Source organism: Harpegnathos saltator, unplaced genomic scaffold (genome assembly GCF_003227715.2).
Source record: "Harpegnathos saltator strain DR-91 unplaced genomic scaffold, Hsal_v8.6 scaffold779, whole genome shotgun sequence".
Taxonomy (NCBI): Eukaryota; Metazoa; Arthropoda; class Insecta; order Hymenoptera; family Formicidae; genus Harpegnathos; species Harpegnathos saltator.
In genome coordinates, this window is record NW_020230625.1 from 496,195 (window position 1) to 519,556 (window position 23,362).

The window sequence follows — 23,362 nt, forward strand, 5'->3', positions numbered from 1 at the left end:
GGCGGGTACGGGTGGTAACGTTATTAGTCGGCGATTCATCATGGCTCTCGATTCATCTCGTGCCATCTCGTACGGGTATCTCGCAGATATTTATACACGACAGAAATGTAACGAGCTCTGCGCGCAGTGCGTTTTCTCTCTCGCACTGGACGGGAAAACTAGCGTGTATGAAAAAAAAAAAAAAGAAGAGAAAAGAAAAAGAAAGAAAACGAAAAACTTTGTTACTGCCTCACTCGTAGGATACTCGTAGGATACAATGCGCTGGTCAGTGGATCGATCTATCGATGCGCTCCAAGACGACGGAACGGACAAGCCGGTAAACAAGGGTTGGCAAGGGTAGGTCGATTAGCGGGTTCGCAACGTCGTTAAAACGATAAGCACACAGTATTGTTCGTATTAATGAAGAGCAGAGCGCAGCTCGCGTCCGCGACAATTCGCAGGGGGAGGCGGAGGGAAGGCGGAAGAAAGAGCAACACGCATGTCTTGACGCTGACCTGCTGAGCACCTTGGAACGCGTGGTAGTAGCAGGACACGTACGTCATGATAGCTCGCTCATCCGGCTTGGGAGTGTTGATCAAATCTACGTGATATCAAGGGAACATTAAACATCAAGTGCGTTTACATGTGTGTCGGTACGATACTCGAACAAGTCCGATCCTAGCTGCTGACTCCTGTACGAACGAAAGTAGCCTAAACTGCCTGGAGTCGAGGCAGGATTTCATCCTGCCAATTGAGATTCTCGCGCGGGCGCGCGCGCGTCTCCTGAATGTACAGGGTGACTCATCTTGATTTACCCACTGAAATATCTCGAGAAATAATAAGAGATACGGAAGAGTATTTCGGACCAGAAGTTGTCTGATCCGAAGGGGGCCACGAGACAGCGATGTCATTTTGTTTACAAATAACGCCACTTTCGAGATATTCACCAAGCATCATTTTTCTTAACCCTTTGCGGCACACATTTTTCTATTAACCCTTTCACTGTTAGTGGGAAGTGTACTTCCCATCTTTTCTTGACTCGATTTTGCGTTGTAAATCACATAATTTTGAAGAACTAATCGAGGATGAGTTTTCCAGATAACTGAATAGTTGTTCAACATACTCCAATAAGATTTTATACCCAATTATTCATTTGTGATCGTTTATAATAAATCAAAGTTGAAAAAAATGCTTTTTTTAGGAAAAAATCGATTCCTCAGGCAGATATTGAATGTAGAGGTCTGAAATTTTCACCAAATATTTTTCTGATGTTGTACAAAAACATATATTTTTTTTCAGTATTTTTTGGCAGGTTAAATTTTTTTTATAAATATATATTTCTACAAAAACGGCCGAAATTTGATTTTTCGCACTTTTCAGCTCTATTTTCCTAGTTTTTTCATTCTGTATCTTCATCTTATCCATACTATCAATATTATTTTACTCAAAAATGAATGTTTAATCTCTAGTAAGCATAAATATGCAGTATTGAACATTTTCCCACAAATTTTTTCCAGCTCAAGCGAGTTCTATCGTCTAAAATCATATGTTCTTATTACGACCTGGCCATTATTTCGGATACAGATATCCAAACAATTGAATATTATATTTTGGACATTTTTCCAATATTTTGGAAAATTTTACATTATCTCGGGGGAATTTTTATCAATTTCGTACATTATGATCGCCATATTGAATCCGCCATTTGGAATTTTGCAAATCTGACTTCAGATTCGTAATCAGCGATTCGAAAAACCCATATATCATTAATAATAATCGAAATTTTTATCAATTTCGTACATTATGATCGCCATATTGAATCCGTCATTACGAATTTTACAAATCTGACTTTAGATTCGTAATCAGCGACCCAAAAGCCGTAGGATTACCAAATATTTTAATATTTTAATTTCTCAAGGGAAGTTAATTCAACAGTGAAAGGGTTAATTGAATTTTTATGAAAGGAGGATGTTGGAAAATCGCGATTTTTTACTATGCGACTATGAGTGGAACGTAAAATGTACATTCTGCATTATCAAGGACATCCTAAATAACATAAAAAAATGGTTATGTATTCTGAAAACTCGAGGAACATCAATTCCAGGTCAAAGACGCACATTGTTTAGAATACCGTTGATCGACTGTTTTGCAAACTCTGTTCACAAAGTAATTCCTCAATTCTAATGCAATAAAACTTTCTACATATCTTAAACTTATAAACCCTAAACCTTTAAATCCCATATATCCACATAAATCTTAAATCTAGAAACCCTAAATACATAAATTCTATACCTATATATTTCAAAATCATGAATCATAAATCCAGAAATCTTTGAATGAATATTTCTAGACACTTTTGCTTTGATAACAGTCTCTCAGACGTCGTTCTGGGCAACTAAAAATACATTTTGATGAATGTACTGGAACTATCGGAAGATCTATTTTAATCATCGAATTCGGATCACCATATTCATTTTCATCATTTGATACTCTGTCAAACCTCAAAGTAAGACCTTCATTGGATGAGCGCGATACAAATCTATAACACTTTTGGTAAGAGCATTTTTTATCTCGCTCATGATGATCGGTACGCTTGAGTTTTTCAAGATACTTTTTGCAGATTTCACAAATCTTTGATGACATTTTAATAGTGGTTTACTTTATAAAAAAGTCTAATATTATTTTTTCTTTCGACGGATAGTTAGTGAGATATCGTAAGTTAAATGTTGGAAAAGTTACCAAGTTTTCCTTAAATATTTCAAAAAATATTAGGCAAATAAAAAAATGTTTCAGACAAAAGTTGTTAAAATTAATTGGTAGAAAAAGAAGATAAATAAAGAATACGTTACGTTACTGTTACGTTTGAAATTTAGCATCCTGTATATACAGGGTGCACGATTTATCTGAAGACATTGAAATATCTCGAGAACTATGCATTGGATAAAAAAAAATGGTTAATGAAAGTTGTTAGTCTCGAAGGGGGACATCCAATGATACCAAACTCGACCTCCCACCCCACCCCCTGGGGGTGGGAGTTGGGGGCAACTTTGAAATCTTAAATGGAAACCCCCATTTTTTATTGCAGATACGGATTCTACGCCACAAAATACGTAAATTTTGTCCGAAACTTTTTTTTTGATTCGTGATAGATGGCGCTGTAAATAAGCTTATAATACGGCTTATAATAAGCCGTAGTTCGCCATACACCCACAGTGGCGCGTCGAACAGTTCCCTCTTCGATTCGGGTTCCCATTTGAGATTTGAACGTTACCACCCACCCTACCCCGAGAGGATGGGGGGGAATAACTTTTATTATGTTCTTTAAAAATATTGAACAGGTATTTTTTATTTCTCAATCCAATGATCATTTCTGGAGAATTGCGGAAAATATAATTTTTTGCGATTACAGCGCCATCTATCACGAATAAAAAAAAAGTTTCGGACAAAATTTATGTATTTTGTGGCGTAGAATCCGTATCTGCAATAAAAAATGGGGGTTTCCATTTAAGATTTCAAAGTTGCCTCCAATCCCCACCCCCAGGGGGTGGGGTGGGAGGTCGAGTTTGGTATCATTGGATGTCCCCCTTCGAGACTAACAACTTTCATTAATCACTTTTTTTTATCCAATGCATAGTTCTCGAGATATTTCAATGTCTTCAGATAAATCGTGCACCCTGTATATATTGGGTGAGTGCAAAAGTTCGTGCGGAGTTTCAATAGATGGAGTTATAAGCGTCGTAAAGTGTTGTCATTAATACTTCCATCTACATATTATATAACGTTGGAAAGGTGACGTCTTCAGCTGTTATTAAAAAAAAAATCATTTGTTTTCATACAAACTGCTTCCAGAAATATCACTTTAAAAATGAGTATCGATAAGGTGCATTTACGGCATGTTATGCTTTACGAGTTTCGGAAGGGAATAAACGTTGCCGCAGCCGTAAAAAACATTCAGGATGTTTATCAGGATGAAGCACCAGCTAAACGAACTGTGGAAAAATGGTTTGCTAAATTTCGGCGCGGAGAATTTAACCTTGAAGACGAGCCACGCTCTGGTCGACCTTCTGACATTGATGACGATGTTTTGCGTACTTTAGATGGATGGAAAAGATGGGATTCGATTTGAAGCTCGATATATGGGTGCCCCATTTGCTGACCGAGAAGAACAAAATCAAGCGAATTTCTGCAGCCGTTTCTTTACTCGGGCGGCTCAATAACGAGTCGTTTTTGGATCGACTAGTGACGGGCGATGAGAAATGGGTCCTCTACAACAATGTTCAGCGCAAACGGACATGGAAACAATCAGGTGAGCATGGTGACGCAATGCCAAAGGCCAGTTTGCACCCGATGAAGGTGATGCTCTCTGTTTGGTGGGATTGCAAGGGCATAATCTATTTCGAGCTTCTCCCCGCTGGCGAAACGATTGATTCGGACAAGTACTGTCGCCAATTAACCAATCTGAATCGAGAAATAAAAGAGAAACGTCCGATTTTGTCAAATCGCAAGGGAGTCGTCTTTCATCACGACAACGCCAGACCACACGTTTCGAAAAAGACGCTGCGCAAACTGAAGAGCCTGAAATGGGATGTCTTAACGCATCCACCGTATTCTCCTGATATCGCACCATCTGACTATCACTTGTTCCGGTCATTGCAAAATTATTTAAATGGAAAAAACTTTGACTCTTTGGAGGCCTTAAAAACGGCGTCTCTTCGTTCTTCGAATCTAAACCGCGCAGTTTTTATGATCGAGGCATCCGTATGCTGCTAGAACGTTGGGAAAAGATTATAGAAAACGATGGAGAATATATCATTGATTGAATAAAGATTTTTGTTTGCCTAATCACTGTGTGACTTTTACTCACAAACTCCGCACGAACTTTTGCACTCACCCAATACTTTCCAAATATTAAAATATAATATATATTACTTCAACATTATAAGAGAAGATAAATAAGATATAATCGATTTAATCTTAACATATGTGGTAACGTTGTATAAAACAATTTTATCAAATGACTTTGGATTAATTGACAAGCATCTGTTTTTTATAGCAATCAAGTATTGAGTATTGTTTATGAGTTTAGGACATGTGAATTTTTAAGTTTTATTGTAACAGAATTGAGGAATTGCTTTGTGAGCAGAGTTTGCAGGACAGTCGAGCAACGGTATTCAGCGCCTAAACATTGTGCGTCTTTGACCTGGCAATTGATGTTCTTCGAGTTTCCAGAATATATCATCACTTTTGTTATGTTATTTAAGATATCCTTGATAATGCAGAATGTACATTTTACGTTCTACTCGTAGTCAAAAGATCACGATTTTCCGATGTCCTCCTTTATATATAGGGATTTTTTGGATCGCTGATTACGAATCCACTATCAGATTTTGACGATTCTTTTTCAAAATGGCGGATCCAATATGGCGGCTCGCGATTTTTTTCGTCGGTTTGGTGGGCACTTTCAATGTATTATTACTAACATTATTATATTCAAATTCAATCAAATACCAAGCTATAACTTGAAAGTATAATCTGTACAAGTATAGACTGACTTTCATAAAAAAAGAGAATATTCATAAACACTTCAAATGTATTTTGATGCTGACGTTTTCTCGAGTAAAAAACAATCAATCTTGCTATTTTAGATACTTATTTTAAATTTTTTATAAAAATTAACGAAAATACATGCTTTCGGATGATAAACGACTTTGAAATTGAATCTTACGAAATTTAAATATACAATGTTAGTTTAGTGAATCCAAACATTAGAATCTACTAACAAATTTGTATCCAAAGGCAAGAAATTTTATTTATTGAATATCATAAAAATAATTTCAATTTTTATGTTTTTGTCCCCGCTAATTTCGAAACTGTAATAAGTTGTTTGTATTCGAAGATGTGAAAAAATCAATATATAATTTTCAGAAATATTTATAATATTTTAGAGCCTGATGTTGCTAGCGGACTCAAAAATTTTGTATTTTTCTAATATACTGATTTTCGCGGCTTCATGATTCTTCTTTAATTCTAACATGAATTTTTTGTGAAAAAAACACAATTTTTTATACTTTATTTATATAACAAAATTAATTAATAATAAAAAAAATTACACCCTATCAAATACTACTAAGACTTACTGAAATTTACAAAAATTACAAAATTACAAAAAAAAAATAATAAAATGCACTATTTAGTGTTTGAAAAATTAAAACAATGACTTCGAGATAGATGGTCGATATATCGACCACCATGCCGCAAAAGGTTAAACGAAAACTCCAATCTTTTATTTTGTCATGCCCTTTTCTACTGATAAATTTGAACAACTTTTGTCTAAAACATTTTTTTATTTGCCTAATCTAATTTCCTGAGATGTTTAAAGAAACTTGCTAACTTTTTCAATATTTAGTTCGCGATATCTCGGTAACTACTTTTTATATTGTCGGCGGAAAAAGTAGGGGGAGGGGCACTAGACTTTTATTATTCTATTTGGTCTCAAGGATATACTGTCATAATAGTGCCTTAACTTTGGTTAACTTGTTGACTTTCGAAAATTTCAAAATCATCAAGTTAACAAAAGTTAGGGCGCTATTGTAACAGTATATTCTTGAGACTATTTTTGAGTATATTCTTGAGATAAGATAAAAAAGTCTAGTACCACTTTTCCTTCCGACAAATAATCACCGAGATATCATAAGCTAAATATTGGAAAAATTATCAAGTTTTCCTTAAGTATCTTAAAAAATATCAGACAAATGAGAAAATGTTCCGGACAAAAATTGTTCGAATTAATTGATAGAGAAAGATGATGTAACAAAAAATTGGGACTTCCATGTGTAAAGAAAAGTGGTGCTGTCTGTAAGCAAAATGATATCGCCGTGATATCTCATGCCCGTCTTCGAAGCAAACAACTTTTGTCCGAAATCCTGTTGTTCTTCCGTATCTTTTACATTTTTCGAGATATTTAAGTGGAATTGAGTTAAAATGACCCACCCTGTATTATCCATCACATCACGAGCAACGCGGCTGGTAGCACCTGGACGATCTTTCCCTTCTACTCTGAACGAGATCGCAGCTCATACTTACCATCGGGATCTAACATGCGAGGAATGTCGAGATACTTTTCCGCGACATCGAAGGCAGTGTTCAAGTTCTCCAGCGGATTGTCCTTGCTGAGTTTATTGTAGTCGATCAGATCGGGCCGATGGCGATGGATGAGGGCGCAGAACGCGAGACCGTCCTTGAAGGACAGGTGGAAGTTTTGGACGTTGACGTTCTTGTATGGCGCCGTCTTGCGTTGGCACCAGAGCAACAGTCCCTCCTTGGCGGTCATCTCTTCCACGGAGATATCTTGGATCGCGAATCTCAGGATGATGGTCCATATCATTCCCAAAGTCATCTTTAAATTACCGTCCACGATTTCTGCCGACAGAGACGGACAGTGCGGATAGAGAGGGGAGAATTAAAATCGCACGGAAATGCAAAAGTCGCAAGTTTCAACTTGCGAACTTACCTTCCGCGCCAATGGAAACCAGCTTGACGCCCTTGCTGGCGATATAATCAAGGGCTTTGTTGACATTGGCGATCTTGTGAAACCTCATCTTGCCTCGGTCGGGTCTCGGGAGGGTCTCACCCGAGATCACCTCCAGCAGCAGCATCAGTTTCAGCCCATTTCTGAAGTCGTCCTCGATCGACTCGATGGCAGTGCCTGCTTTGCGAAGATGCGAGTTGCACCACGCTGTGAATGTCTGACAGAAGGAGACAGAGGGAGAGAAAGAAAGGGTCAATTAATCTCAGTGTCTCATGTCTCATGTCTAAAACATCATAACACACGCGCCATCAACAATCGCAAAATCATCGCCAAGGCGATCTCGAGCGACCGCTGGCCGACGAAGGGCTCGAACGAATCCGAACCGCTCAAAATTCCCTTTCGTCCCTTTCGCTGATAATCGCGCGAAATCAACATTTGGAAGAATCATTTCAAATGGGGGATTGGGTTTCTCTCCGCTATGCTGCTTGGTGTATATTTTAGTAACGACCCCGATCCCTCCCGCTATATATATCTTCTGTCCTGGTTCGTAAAGCACGCTTTCTATCGCCCGCCGCGATGATTCTCGAATTCTCGATCTCTCGATATCCTCGGACAATCGCGAGCTATCGAGACGGGTATCGCGCTCTCTCGCTGGAAACGCTCTTTCTGCGCGCAAACGCGAAAAGCTGCTCGTTCACAAGATACACACACACACACACACACATCGGGGAGGCGCCAGAAAGTTTCGCGATACAACACACACACACACACACGAGTTTAAAAATAATCACTCGGCCGTTTATATGTAGATACATCGAGAGTTAAAATTCCCGGATTGCTCGACACGCGATATAAATCAATTACTAAAATTAGCAGCGACGGGACCCGGAATATCCGCCGCTGCCGCGCGGCTCCATCATCGAGGTGACGAGGCTCGATTTTCGCGACGAAAAGAAATCACTCGGACCGTGTCCGTACGTCAGAAGCACGCAGGTGAGGGACGTGCATTAAAGGATCGGGCGAGGATAAATCGGGACAAGCGGGAAGAACGAGTTCGCTGGACATTTATTCGTCGCGTGTCGCGGCCGATTTAATCAAGACCGATGGAAAAAGGCGGGGCTGCCCGCCGTCGTGAATTTTTCGGCTTGGAAAAATATTGCGTGAAATTCAATACGGGGCTAGCGTGAGAAGCACGACGGGCCAATTTTGGACATGAGCCACCCTAACTTCTGCACGCGCTCTAAGATCTATTTGTAAAACATTGACTCCTCCCGCGCCGGGTATTAAAGCATTTTCACGACATTTCGCGGTTTGCCCCATTGTTTATTAATTGAAACCGCGAATGACCTTCGCTCTCTCTCTCTCTCTCTCTCTCTCTCTCTCTCTCTCTCTCTCTCTCTCTCTCTCTCTCTCTCTCTCTCTCTCTCTCCTCTCTTTCTTCCCTTCCCCCCCCTCTCTCTCTTTCTCTCAGAGCCGTGTTATTATGTCATCGATCCGTCAACGAGAATTACGCTCTCCTACGTATCCCTGCTGTTTCGCGCAAACGATTTGCATATCTCTCGTCCGTTTTCACAATGAAAATAAATAATATCGCACACCAGACGGCTGAATAATCAATAATATCCCGATATTTCATTTCGTTAGCTTTTAACACAACACAACACGTCGTGTACGTACATATATGCGGAGTTTGAAATTTAATACGCGATGGGAAAGGCTTTTTGCGGATGCGCGCGCGCACGTGTGTGTGTGTGCGTGCTAGCAATATTAACACATCGACAGAAGGTAGTTATAAGTCTAACAGGCGTTCTCGTGGATGAAGGAATGCCGTAGCCCAATGTATTTGCTGATAACACGTTATTTCTACTTCCGCGTGTCCATGTATGCGCGTGTCTCTGTGTGTGTGTGTGTGTGTGTATGAACGTGTGTACACCCGCGATCGTCGGGTGCGACCATTCTCACGTTTTATATGCGTCCACGCCGACGAAGGCGCGTTCGGTCGTTTCCCAAAGGCGATTTACAACGAGCGATAAATAACATCCTCCCAATTTACAGCGCGCGGTCAATTCACACGCACGGACTTTAGCCGAACGAACAAACAATTTCCACGGCCGATCGGCCGTGCGCCGCCGCGCGGCTGAGCGAAAAGAAAGGGAAAAGAAAGGGAAAGGTATAATATGTTCTCCGCGAATAGCCGAGAAGCTATTCTTAGGAAGTCGCCACGCGCGTTTCCCTCCTGTTCGAGCTGTTCGATTCTGCCGACCATTGAATTTCGACGGCACATTATCTCCCGCGATAACGCTCCTCGCAGTCAGTCGAGCATAAGAGATCGTACGAAGAGAGCGATGTTCCTCTTGGAAAAAATGTCACATATATTACACACACGCGCGAACGTAACGATGAAATAATAACGAGGCTTTATTGATAGGCGGATGACATCGTTATAGACTTTCTTTTTATCTCCGTGAATCACCGGGATCCCATTATAAAAACCGGCGTGACACACGTCGGTACGTCGAAGACAATATAAACGGTATCGTTATTTCCGTGGCATATCGCGCTATTTTGGCGCGCGTTATTCAAGAATCGTCGTCGTCGTCGGCGGGAAACTTCGATACGACAAATATGTTCGACTGGATGTCTAGTTAAAAACGATAAAGTGGGAGCCGCGTATATATCACATGCATACGTATATGTACGTGTGTGTATTCGTAACACTAATATATTCCGCGTCGCGATCGCTCGTGTGTCAACTCAAAAGAGCATGAGGCGTGCATTCGACGATAGCAGCGCGTGACATGAGCAAAAAATTGTTAGGACCATCCTCATGAAGCATGAGGCCCCGATAAGGCTGAAAGTAGAACGTCCTAAAAAGGGATGCCTCATTATTACTGCGTTAGATCCCAAGATGGATTTTACGAAATAAGACTTTGATAAGGGAAACTGATGAGGACTTTAGGAGGATTTATTAGGGGTGCCTTAGATTTAAAATGAATAAGACTTTGATAGGAAAAACTGAGAAGGATTTTGGAAGAATTTCTTAAGGATGCTTTAGATCTAATAAATAACGTTTTGACAGGAAAAGCTGAGAAGGGCCTTCGAAAAATTTTTTAGGAATGCTTTAGATCTAATAAATAAGACTTTGATAGAGGGGAAACTGATAGGGGCCTTGGAAGAATTTTTTAGGGATGCCTCAGATTTTACGAAATAACGCTTTAACATGGGAAACTGATGTGGGCCTTAGAAGGATCTTTTAAGAGAGGATGCTTTAGATATACAAAATTAAGTTTTGTTATAGAAAATTAATAAGATCTGAAGCGCGTAATAAAATTGTCATAATTTAGTATTGTTTTAGTAGATACGTTCTATGTGGTTCTTTAAAAAAATTTTTTAATTATACTGCAATTAAGAACAATTTTATCAGTTTTATTAATTGCCATATTCATTAGTCTCTTCCGAGGATTTTTCTAGTATTGCCTTCGTTTTGAAATACAGCGAACTTTAATGAAAACAGTAGCAGGGTTTTTATGTGCAAAGAATATGCTATATTTTGTTGTAAAGTATGTTATATTTTTAATATAAAAAATTTTTATTGTATACCAACAAGGTCATAAAAAATAAAGAAATTATAGTCTAAATATCTTGGAATGAAAAGAATGAATATTGTTACTCGAGCAATAATAAAAATATTTCCTTATAAGGTCCTGATAACATTGTCTTACAAGGACTCGTTAAACCATTTGTCACACATTTATCCCTTTCTATCCCTATTAAGGCTCGTCTACATTAGCTGTAAGAGTAAGGCTGTAAGGTTGCAAGACACGAAATGAAATATTTTCATTCGCTACCATCTTACGTTACAGCCTTACAGCCTTACTCTTACAGCTAATGTAGACGAGCCTTTAGGGGCCGATTAATATTAGAGAAAAATAATCAGGCCCTTAGCAGAGCCCTATCAATTTTTCTACTCGGCAATTTTTTGCTGTTTCTCGAGCGAGCGCGCCACGATGCGAGTCGACCGCCACATTATTCGCGCGCGTGCGTGGTGGTGCGTATCGACTATAAATAAATAGTTGTGCACAAGCACAAAGCAGTCCAAATGCGATGCGCATAATTCACATAATCCAAGTCTCGAAATCGCGCACGCACACACGCGCGCGCGACACGCGACGCACGACCACCGTGCGCTAATCTATTTCTACTCCGAAAATTTGGCAATGCTCGTCACTCGTCGCTCGCCTCCGTACCTCCTATCATTCTTATCGGATCGCCCCGTGTCTTATCGGAATGCAAATTCCGTCGGCGAGCGCATAGCGCGCGGTGCGTCGCGTCACGACATTTGCGAAACGCTCTATCCCCAGGATCTATTACCGTTTCTTTGCTGTCCCGCGTCTGCAACTCGAGAACGTATGCCTCTATCATGTTTCATTTAAACTTGGCAACGAAAGACCTTAATTGCGAATCACTCCGCGAGTGAGAGATCCTTTTCGCGCGAATTTCGCGTCGACCGCGTGCTCGTCTCTTCGGCGACCAGCTTAGTTCCTCAGGATCGCCGCTTTGCGTTTCCGCGCTTCTTTCCGTGATTGCCGAGCGACTCGAGATCTCGACGCTGCCGATCTCCGAGCGATGAGAGATCCTTAACTATAGATCGGCCGATGGGTGAACGATTGCTGATTGGCTCGCGTCGCATGCGGTGAAACCGGAAGTGAGAAAGAAAGATATGTATATATCGTAACGAAGAAAGTCTAACCTCTAGCCGACACAACTATCCGTCAAAACAATTTGTCGTTAAAACGCAAGGTAAAGTATGTATTTTACCATCAATAATTTAATGTAATATTTATTATTATACTTATTGAGTTCATATTTTTGATTGTGAACTCAATTTTAGGTACATTTATCATCCAATATACATCCAGCTATTAAAGGAATTGAATTTCTTCCTTATGAGTAAGATACAAGACTACAACTGCAATTAAATTGATAAACTTGGCTGGCCTTAGTCAATCAGATCACTGTGTATACATATATACATATATATAGTGTGTATATATATATATTTGCAATCAAAGCATACTTACATATTATATATAATTACCGGTAAAAAATTGTTTATATTGTATATAATCATATATAAAACTATACGAAATATATAGAATATATAAAATTATGTATAAGTTATTATATAATTATATATAATTTTATATAAAAATATCACAATTTCATATATTATTGTATATAATCATATATATAATTAGATATGAATTTATCCATATGTATATAGACAAATTTTATATGTAATTATATATGAGTATATGCAATCACATATGTAAATTGAGGTGCTTTCATATGAAATTATATATAATTATATAATAACTTGACATACATAATTTTATATATTTCTCTATAATTTTATATAATTATATATATAATTATATATGTGTTACTAGATAAGTATATATAAAAAACGACAAAATATAATAATAAACAATATAATGAACAGTTATACATAAAAATTATATTCAACACTTAAATGGAAATAAATACAATTATTCACATTTATCCTTTACAATTATACCTATACATGTTATACCTATTCTATAACCTGCATTTATTTTTCTGAAACTCTAAATACAATAAATAAATTATATTTATAATATACAATATATAATATAAAAATATAATAATTACAATAGCACTATTCATCATATACTCATGTTAAAATGAAAAAGTATATATCATTCTTGTGTATTCATGTAAATTCAAAATAGACCGCCACCAAACACGTCACATCCGGTTTAACCCTATGGCGGCACATCGGCCGATCTCTGGTTAAGGACCTCTCTACGAGCGATAACTCTCTCTAACGATTCATCGCGAGACGATTCACATGATCCGTACGTGCGACGGTAGAAATTTCTCTCTCCAAACCGGATCCATTTCGCGCGAAAGAAGGAATCGAGGTGATCGGCGGAAGATTCCTTCCGATGAGTCCCGATGACGAAGATGTTAGGGGACAGTGCTGGAGCATCGTTTCGTTCACGAGGCACTCCAGGTGCCATCGATAGCGAGGCGCAAAGGTGCGACTGTCGCCGAACCAGCATTACGTGACGCGGAAATGCACGCTCTGTAATGACCGGTCGGCGCGACTTTTCGCGGTTTGGAGTGACCAATACCTGGCCCAGAATAGTTAATCGTGGGTGTGCAGCGGGATGTCTGCGTGGTGAATCCGCACTTGACGCACGCAGCTGCGTGCAGCCGAATGTGCAGATGCGCCGGTTCGAGAAAAAATAATCCTTCGCGGACAACTCGCGAACGACGACGACGACAACTCGCGGTCGCCCGAGTTCTCGCGATTAATTTTCATCCCCTCACTCCTTTCTCTCTTTTCTCATCGAACTGGTCGGGTATGACGGAATTCCGAAAAACGCGGGTCGGCACTGACTGGCACCGGTCGCTCAATTACGTGAACGTGACATTTTAAAATGTCGCATCGGTCGCCAGAGCCACGATGAAATTCCGGCTCGAGACTATAAAGGCGACTAGATCGCAGATCCTTCATTCATGATCCGTCGCGTGGTCGCCCCGATAATGAATGACTCACGAGACTTCCGAAAAATTCCTCGCCGAAGCTTTCACAAGCGGACACGCAAACTGTCGGGTTCGATGAAACGTGAAGATCCAACGCGAAGAATACCGGAATTAATCGTCAGCCGAGTGATGAAGACAAAATCTGCACGCGCGGGGCGGCGATCGCGAATTTCTCGAAAGGAAGTCCCGGACGAACGGAGACGTGAAAAGTTTCATACGAAAAATTTCACACGGAAAATCGGGAAACATGCGAAAATCTACACGTTCGCTAAAGTCGTCGAGAGTTTACCGAAACCTGCCCAATTTTAAGAAAAAAATTACAGGATCTGCGCTCGATTTATTTTATTTTCGATTAATCGCACGTCGCCGAGATCTCTTTTATCCTCCCTCCCCCCTCATCTCGCACTAAGAAAGACTTCAGTTGTCACAAACGAACGTTCCCTTCTTGATAATTATACGGGGAACAAATCAAACAATTAGTACAACAAATCATTTTTCGTTATTTTCGTAATTTTAACAAATATACATTACTAAATATGCAAATCATACATGTTTGTTGGATGCACAACTTCTAATACAAAGAGTAACGGGTATGTGAAGTTAGCAACTCAACTTTAGTTCTCGATAGTTCTGATTAGAGTTCCAGCTTCCTTTTGAAGAGTATAAGAGTTCTTTTATATTAATAAAAAGAGTTCCGACGATTAACAGTACTAAAATAGCAATTAAAAAATGAGGTACTAACTTTATATCCAACTTCAAGATCAAATAGTTCTGAGTAGCTCATTCGATGTCTTTTTCGATGACGAGCACTAAAGTTCCTGATAGATAAAAAGATATTCTGATTTTTTTCCAATAAAATTCAAAAAAATTAAAAATTTCGAAAAATTGAACATCAAGCTCGAATAGTTCTAAATGGTCCATTTGATTTCTTTCGATGAGTTCTAGAGTTCCTGATATTTGGTATATGATATTTGGAACTATAATGATATAGTAACTAAATTATAGTCCGAAATATCATGTTTATAGTAAGTATTACCATAATATCGGTAATAATTACGATATAGGCATAGTATAACCAACCATATAATATTTTTACTAAGAATTATAGTAAGTAGTTAAACTAAAATTATTGTATGGATGCAAATATAAAATGGTAGGTAAAAGTAACTCTTTTATATAGTCAATATTACCAGAATATTTTCTAAATGATGACAGATGTAACTATATGAATATTAAATCTCACTATATTTGTGAATGAGAAATTACCATATATACGTGGTAAAAGTAATTAAACAATTATTTCAGACAATTATTGACTATATATTTGTGGTTATTCTATTATATTTTGCAGGTTTCCACGAACTATAAAACTATAAAAATATAGTTTTATACGCCAAAATTAACTATAAGATATAGTGAGATTATAGTTAATTCAACTATATTTTTCTATCAGTGTACAGTATTACCATAACAGATCTTTGACGTTAAATAATTTTTTAATTACTGGTCGGATCGCTTTCGACCATTATAATTTATTTTAGAATTCTTAGAATGCTATCCAAAACTACTCTCAGAACTCCTAAGAACTCTCAAAAAAAATTTCGCTCAGAACAGCCAATTTCGTTCACCGGATCTTTAACGCGGAATAAATTTCTTTTAGAACTCTTAGAATGCAAAGCTGCCTTCAGAACTCCTGAGAACTCTGAAAAAAAATTTCGCTCAGGATTTAGTCAAATTTCCCTCGCCGGATCTTTAAAGTGGAATAAGTTTATTCCAAGAGTAGCAAGAGTAGCTATCAAGAGTAGCAATGTCGTAATAGCATAATATGTGTATATACGACACTTTTCTATGGTATTCTGGACTCTCATATACAGGGTGTCCGGAATCTTTCGGAAACAGAAAATTGTGAAGATTAATCAGATCAAACTGAGAAGAAAAGTTCAGTATCATTTCAGAAAAATCGCAATAGTTGTTAAGTTATTAATGATTGAAAACGACCATATCTCTAGATAGGTATAAGTATATTGAACTTTGAATCCTGAATGTTGAACTTGTTGCTAGGCATAATAGCCGTCATATAATTGTAGATTAAATCATTCTGAACAAAAACTGTACCATTTTACAAATAAGTATGCAAGTTTTCAAGTTGTCAATTAAAAGAACTTCTAGTGGTCATTTTCAATCATTAATAACTTCATAACGATTTTAAAAATCGTTATGAAGTTATTAATGATTGAAAATGAGTTATTAAAAAATTACTTGTAAAATGGTGTTTGACTTTTCTTCTCCGTTTGATCTGATTAATCTTCACAATTTTTCGTTTCCAAAAGATCCCGGACATCCTGCATAGATAAAAGCATTTCCTAAAGTGATTTATAGTTTTATCAAGTAGCTACGAACCACTTTTACTAGACTTTTTCATTGATAAAAGTACGCTTACAGTATAAACCTTTCTATGTACATCCTCTTTAGCCTTGCTTAACCTTCTAATAATTTATTTTACATAATGTGTCGTACTAAAAATAAAGATTAATATAACAATGCGTTGCTCTATTCTTTTCCCCAAATTTCTGCCAAATACACACACACACGAAGAACTGTTATTTTGTTAACCCTTCTCTACCATTGTTTGATTAGATGTAATGGAGCTATATTTGAACTATCTGGTAATTATGATACGCGCTAGTGTAACATTGTATGTATGATTTCATCAAGTATTTTACATACTTTGCTACGTGTTATAAGTTGTTGAAGAAGAGTTAATGCAACTGATTTGCTCATACATAATTTCTAAAATTTTTGCTCATAATCTGCATTGCCAACAAATAAAAAATTTATGATTCGTTGGATTAACGTGACAATACCATTTGTTCTTATTATAAAATTGCTGGTTAGAGCAACAGATCATAAGTAATAAGTAATTTGTTACCACAACGAAGTCATTAACAAGCCATTTGTCGCAGCAACTGGTGTTTTGTTAATCCGATAAAAGCTCTTTTCTCACAAGGAGATGGCAAGACATGTAAAATCGATAATTGAATGAGTCATATTTCACTCGAATGGGGGGATTGAGTACATAAAAATCTTAAAAGGATTTACGTGCATGGGCCTTTGCGAGAAATTTGCAATTAAAAAAACAGCTCCATGTTAAGTGTAGTAACTTGGAATCAATAAGCGTGAAGCGCGGAAGCTAAGGCGCGCGCTAGTATTTTATTGTCTACATCCGAGGAGTGTTCGAGTCCTCGCAGTGCCAACTTTTTTTTTTTTATTTAAGTATTACTATATCTTATAATATTTCTATATTTTTAATATTTTTATTATTTTTTATAGGACAAGAATATAATGCATACATATCTGTGTAATATAATACAATATCTGTCTTATTATATAAAAAATAACAAGTACAAACGTTTTAATTATTTATTATATAATTCAATTTTAAATTCAATTATCGATTTTACATGTCTTGTCATCTCCTTGTCAATGCGGACACGCTTCAGCCTTCGAAAGGCCCCTGTATCGGTCGGCCCCCCCCCCACCTTCTTTTCCCCCTTGTCGTCACCAGGTGTTTTGACGAGGCGCTGCGCACGCCGCGCGTTATCGTCACGCCTCGTTCTACGCGCCGGCCCTTATCGTCACCGCGTGACAATGCTCTTAGTCGAAATATGGCGTGTGTGGGTCACCCGGTTCCAATTAGAGATTTGGCGCGCGGCCGAGAGACCGGCAAAGGTCAACGATCCTCTGCCGCGGAAAGAAATCGATCGAATGCGGAACGGCATGTACGCGACGCGGCGCGTCGCCGGCTCGGCTTTCACTTATCCACCGATCATAACGCCGATTACGCGCAGATCGTTATCGGATCCCACCCGTCGCCACCTATCCACCTAGCCTCTTCTTCTTCGTCTTCTTCCCGAGGCGCGTCCGGCTCGACGTCTGGCTTGCCAAATTGGCGCGACGCGCGCTCCGTCAAATTGAAGCGCGTGCGAAAAGGCAGAAGCGTCGGCGTGAAATTGCGAATCGGCGAAGGAGAGAGTCGCGATCGCGGGGGTGTGAGGTCAGAAATTCTGCGGCGAACCTCGTGAAGTAAAGTTTGCTCTTCGTGTCTTCGTCGTCGAAAGAAGAGCGAGACGGGGGTTGCGAGTTTCTGGCAAGTCTCGGAGAAGCGCGTGAAAATTGACACCGCGAGAATCGCCGCGTCGAGGCCATGTGCGAAGAACGCGCGACTGCGAAAAATCGGAGAACAAGCGAGATTCAGCGCTTTATTCGAGCGATTAAACGGAAGGAAATCGCGGTGATCAAGCGTTCTCGCGCTCGTCGCTACATCACCGCTATCGTGTGTGTGGAGCGCGTCATGTCGTTCGAAACCGATCGGAGGATATGGACCCCGCTATGATCTACAACATGCGACCACACGCGTTATATATTTATACGGTCTATTTATACATAACGTACGCGCGAACAGCCGCGAGAGAGTATCGTTCCTCCCGAATGCGCGAACGCGCAGTGTTCTCTCGCGACGCTGTCGAGCAGAACGACGTGTTCGAACGTCATCGGCAGATCTGCGAAACGAATCCGCGATGGAGCTCGCGATAAAAGTCTAGAAATCCAGCCTCGCGATCGGATTCCTCAAATCGATCTGCTGTGTTAAGGGGACTGAAGGGTCAGATTACTGAAAAATCGTGCTTGTTTTTGATAATATTTTATGACGAACTGAATAAATGTGCGAGAATGAAAATTTCAGATATATTTATATAACATACAAAGAGTAGAAAAATTTTATTTATTAACAAACACTCATATAAATATACGTCCACTTAAGTTTTAAACGCGTTTTCCTCGAAATTTTATTGTTCAACTTTTTGCAGTGATTTCTCCGAAACTGAGCTTCGTATCGATTTGAAATTTTAAAGCAATAATATTTCGTTCGTCTGGCTCTCAGGTGAACCATGGACAACTCCGTCAAAATATTTCATTTCGAGATATTAATTTTTTTATTGTAAAGGAACTGAAAAATTTGAACTTTTTCCTAATAATAGCTGCCATTTTGTTAATTTTGTTCGATTTTTTTTCTAGTGGTTCACCGGATATAATGATAAGCCTCCTCATGGCCTCAAGCCTCCTGATTTCTAGCTAAAATTCGTTCTGCTCGGACCACCAAGAGCCGAGATATTACTGCAAAAATGACAACTTGAAAAAAAAAAGAAGAGTATATTTCAGCTATATACATATATCGTATATTTATATCAATATTTGTTAATGAACAAAATTTTTCTATTCTTCATATGTTGTATAAATATACCTAAAATTTTCATTCTTGCACATTTATTCAGTTCGTCATAAAATATTATCAAAAACAAGCACGATTGATTGTTCAGCAATCTGACCTTCCAGTCCCCTTAATAAGGTTGCCAGATGGCCGGGATTTCCGGGATTGTCCCGGAATTTTTAAGCTTGTCCTGTGTCCCGGAATTTAATTAGCAATTATTTTCTAAAGCAATTATTTTCTAAAATTCAAGAAAAAAGTTTACATTCAGGGGGGACCTCTGTATTTCATTTTAGAAATTAGTCGCTTAATTTGAATAAATGTATTCACAGTCGTATTCGAACAAATATTATTTAACAAATATTATTTAATTTTAATACAATCTTTTCTCAGTATACGAAATTAGCACGCAATTTTCTTCGTCTCTCAGCGTCCTTCCTATCGTTTTCTGGACATTTCTGCGTGAACATTATCGTTGAATCGTCACGACCGAAAAAGACGACGAACCCGCGCGCGAGGGGTTATCTATAATTGCCGAAGATGCACCGGCGTTAGTTTAGCCGTTAGTTTAGCGTCCGTTATCCGGCCTATCCGTTCGATTTTATCCGCTAAGTACGTCGGATGATTTGCTACGCGCGTTGCCGCGAGGACGACGACACGGTATATTAATCTCTCTCTCTCTCTCTCTCTCTCTCTCTCTCTCTCTCTCTCTCTCTCTCTCTCTCTCTCTCCCTCTCTCTCTCTCTCTCTCTCTCTCTTTCTCTCCATCGTGAACACGAGAGAACAGGCAGTCTCTGCGCCGATACGCGCTGTAAAATTAATTGGTGATTTCTAATTATACGGTATACATGAGAGACAGAGAGACCGCGTGTCCGCGCATGAGAACGATCGCGGGGTCGACCGGGATAATTGCGCGTCGATGGGAGTTTAAGCTGGAGAATTAATAAGCACGGTCCGCTTGTTAAGATTAACATCAACAATCTTATCGGAGGGAGATATCGCGCGATATCGCGTTCGCGTCAACGTTGAAATTGTGCGCGGAAAGAATGTGCAAACTGCGCGAGGATCTCCTTCGCCCCCGATCCCGCCTCTTACGTTGTCCTGAATTTTGAGAAAAATCTACAAGGTCCGAGGTGCGAAAGCCGAATGTTAGGTTTCAGCGTTAAAAGGGAAAAAGACCGATAAGAGGCCGTAAATTCCGGCCGCGACGCTACCGCTTTCTAATCGCAAACGAAGATCTTAACGGCGCCAAGGTGTCACGGTGAGTTTACGGGGAGATCTTGTAACGTGTGCGCTCGGGAGACGACGTCTCGACATACCTTGAACGCTTTAATGCGAGCGTCCCGGCGGGAGAAAACCGCCGCCAGCCGGGACAATTATCCGTGAAGAGATTTACGCTCGCAAAATTGGCAAGCAAGTTGCTGAATGTACGCGCGTGAGGGCTAACCGCCTCGGCACCGCGGCAGCGCCGCGGTATTATCAAGTTCCTCGACAACTGTCCGAGGTACAAATCAGAAATGGCGGTACATCGCGCTGTGCTGAGCGGTCATGCGAACGATCGACTGCCCCGCGTATCAATAACAAGACCGCGGCGACAAACAGCCGCGGTGTTCTCCTCTTTTTTTTTTAACCGTACGCGCGCGCGCACGTTGGTTCAACAAGGCGCTACAAAAGGGGGAGAGAGAGAGAGAGAGAGAGAGATTTTTATCTATTCATAAATTCCTATAATTTTTTTTTTTTACGCTAATGAAGGATTTTCACAATACATTCGACGATCGATATCCAATGGAAGAATCTATTTTCTAGGAACAGTTTGTTTGTCGCTGCACTTCTGAACTTATTAAAGTGCTTCAGAAGTGCAGCAAGGACGAACAGACCAGTACTCGTGTGTATCCCTGTATCCCTGTATCCCGCTTCTGGTGGAGTACGCGTTAAGCTACGTTCCAAAACTTTATTCTATGAGTAGAATATAGAGATGTGCGAATGACTCGAATTCGAATCGAATCTAATGTAATTCGATTTGATTCGAATCCCTATGATTCGAATCCGAATAACTCGAAAATTTCGAATCGCGACGATTCGAATACGAATCAAATACATTATCGTTTGCGCGCATCAGCTATAAAACGGGCTATCTGAGCCTATCTGAGCCTTTGTTTGAACTCTTAACTTGTAATTAACTTGACTTATAATTACTTAATTATAAATTACTTTAAGTATTTAAATATATATTTTACTTTAAGATTACAATATCAATATTCCCTTTCATATTAAAATCGTCCATCATTATTTGCATGTTTAATAGTCATGTTAAATTTTTTAATGATTCGATTCGATTTCATTCGATTCGATTCGAATTCGAGGGAAATTTCATAAATTCGATTCGATTCGAATTCAAATTTAAAAAATGGGATTCGATTCTATTCGACGTGAAAATCCTTGATTCGCATATCTCTAATAGAATAGCATTGAATTAATCAGTTATGATAAAGTGATATTAACTCTTTTCGTTCTGATTGGTCAATTATATGCTATTCTACTCGTGGAGTAGAGTTCTGGAACACAGTCTTGCCTAATCAGCAGACAACACTTTTTTAACGTTTTTCAAATATTTATTTTACATTTTTTTCACATTTCTTCCACATTCATTATACAACAAATATTTATTTAACGTTTATTTAACTTTTATTTTGCATTACTTCTTCATTTAAAATAATTAATAAAATGATTAAGAGAGAATATTTATTTAACGTTTCTTTAATGTTTATCAAATATTTATTTTACATCAATACATCAAACCGTTTAAAATTATTTTTAACTTATTTTAGAAATGTTTTTAAAATGTTTTTTTAATATTTTTAAAAACATTTTTTGAATATTTCTCTTCTACTTGGATAATAGTCTGAAAATTGGCTGTGTATACACATATTTTATTCGCGTGGAATTACTTCTATCGCAATTTTGCGTATGCAAAATACCTGTACAGTCGTTTGCAAAACAGTTTTTCGAATGTACGTTCAGTCGGTAGTTTGTCCTATAGGGTAAACAGTTGGTTCGTCCATTAATATCCACCCTGTATATACAAAATTTTTTACAAAATATCAATATGTTGCAGTTTTTTTATTTTTTACAAAAACTAATCGGAAGATTCGGTATTTTAGTTCGATATTCATATTCGATATGAATATTAAAAAAAGTATATGAATATATTTTTACGCGATATATCGACATGTCTAATTTATACCCTGCAAAGCAACGAGACGGGAGCCCGGCGACGAGAGTACGTGCGGGATTTTACGCCGCCGTTTACCTGAGCGAGGGGGGGTCGGGGAGAGAGGGAAGACGAGTCCCCCCGCTTTGATAATATTCCACGTGAAGGGAATATCGAGGGGCGCGTGCAACGTGTGAATAGAGACAGGGGAGAGCTCGAGAGATCACTGCTGAATCTGAAAGCTCGCCGAACAGCTGTTTCCGCGAGCAGTCGCGACCTATTTAAACGTGGGAGAAAAATTCCTATCGCCGGAATGTGTTTCACGGAGAGCGGCGCGGAGAGAGGAGAGGGGGGCGGAGGGGGGGGAGAACTCTGACAGCACGACGACGAGATTTTACGAGAAATTCTCCTGTACAGTTAATCGACCGGCTCTGAGACGGGGGGAAGCGCAGGCCTAGCAGCCGAGACTGTTTCGATCGCGTACGACGTCGTCCAGCATCTTCTTCTTCTTCTTCTTCTTCTTCTTCTTCTTCTTCTTCTTCTTCTTCTTCTCCTTCCTCTTCCTCTTCTCCTTCATCATTCGCGTGTTAATGCTTTTAACCGGTACTGTTAATTGGCCGCCCCCCGCGTCTCGTCGGATCTCGTTCGTTGCGAGCCGTACTTGGAGCCGCTGCGAGAGCGCGAGGACGCGGAGAGAAATCGGGAAATCGGAAGAAACGCGACTCGATCTTTATACGAAGACCTTCATACTCCGCAGGGTTGAGTCGGTCGATTTTTTTTTTTACCGAGA

General features: G+C 39.2%; 1 protein-coding gene across 5 annotated transcripts in view; it reads right to left on the minus strand.

Moving 5' to 3' along the window:
- Actn (alpha actinin) overlaps positions 1–23,362 on the minus strand; it is a 33,983-nt gene that overhangs the window by 6,213 nt on the left and 4,408 nt on the right. For 3 of the 5 annotated variants that reach the window (XM_011152087.3, XM_011152088.3, XM_011152086.3), the window contains exons 3-5: positions 7,490–7,724; positions 7,063–7,398; positions 495–580 (exon numbers count right to left, since the gene is read on the minus strand). In XM_011152087.3, the coding sequence (XP_011150389.1) occupies positions 495–580; positions 7,063–7,398; positions 7,490–7,724 (657 nt within the window). Of the gene's footprint in view, positions 1–490; positions 581–7,062; positions 7,399–7,489; positions 7,725–23,362 lie in introns of all 5 variants that reach the window. The other 2 variants (XM_025306410.1, XM_011152089.3) reach the window with 2 other exon arrangements.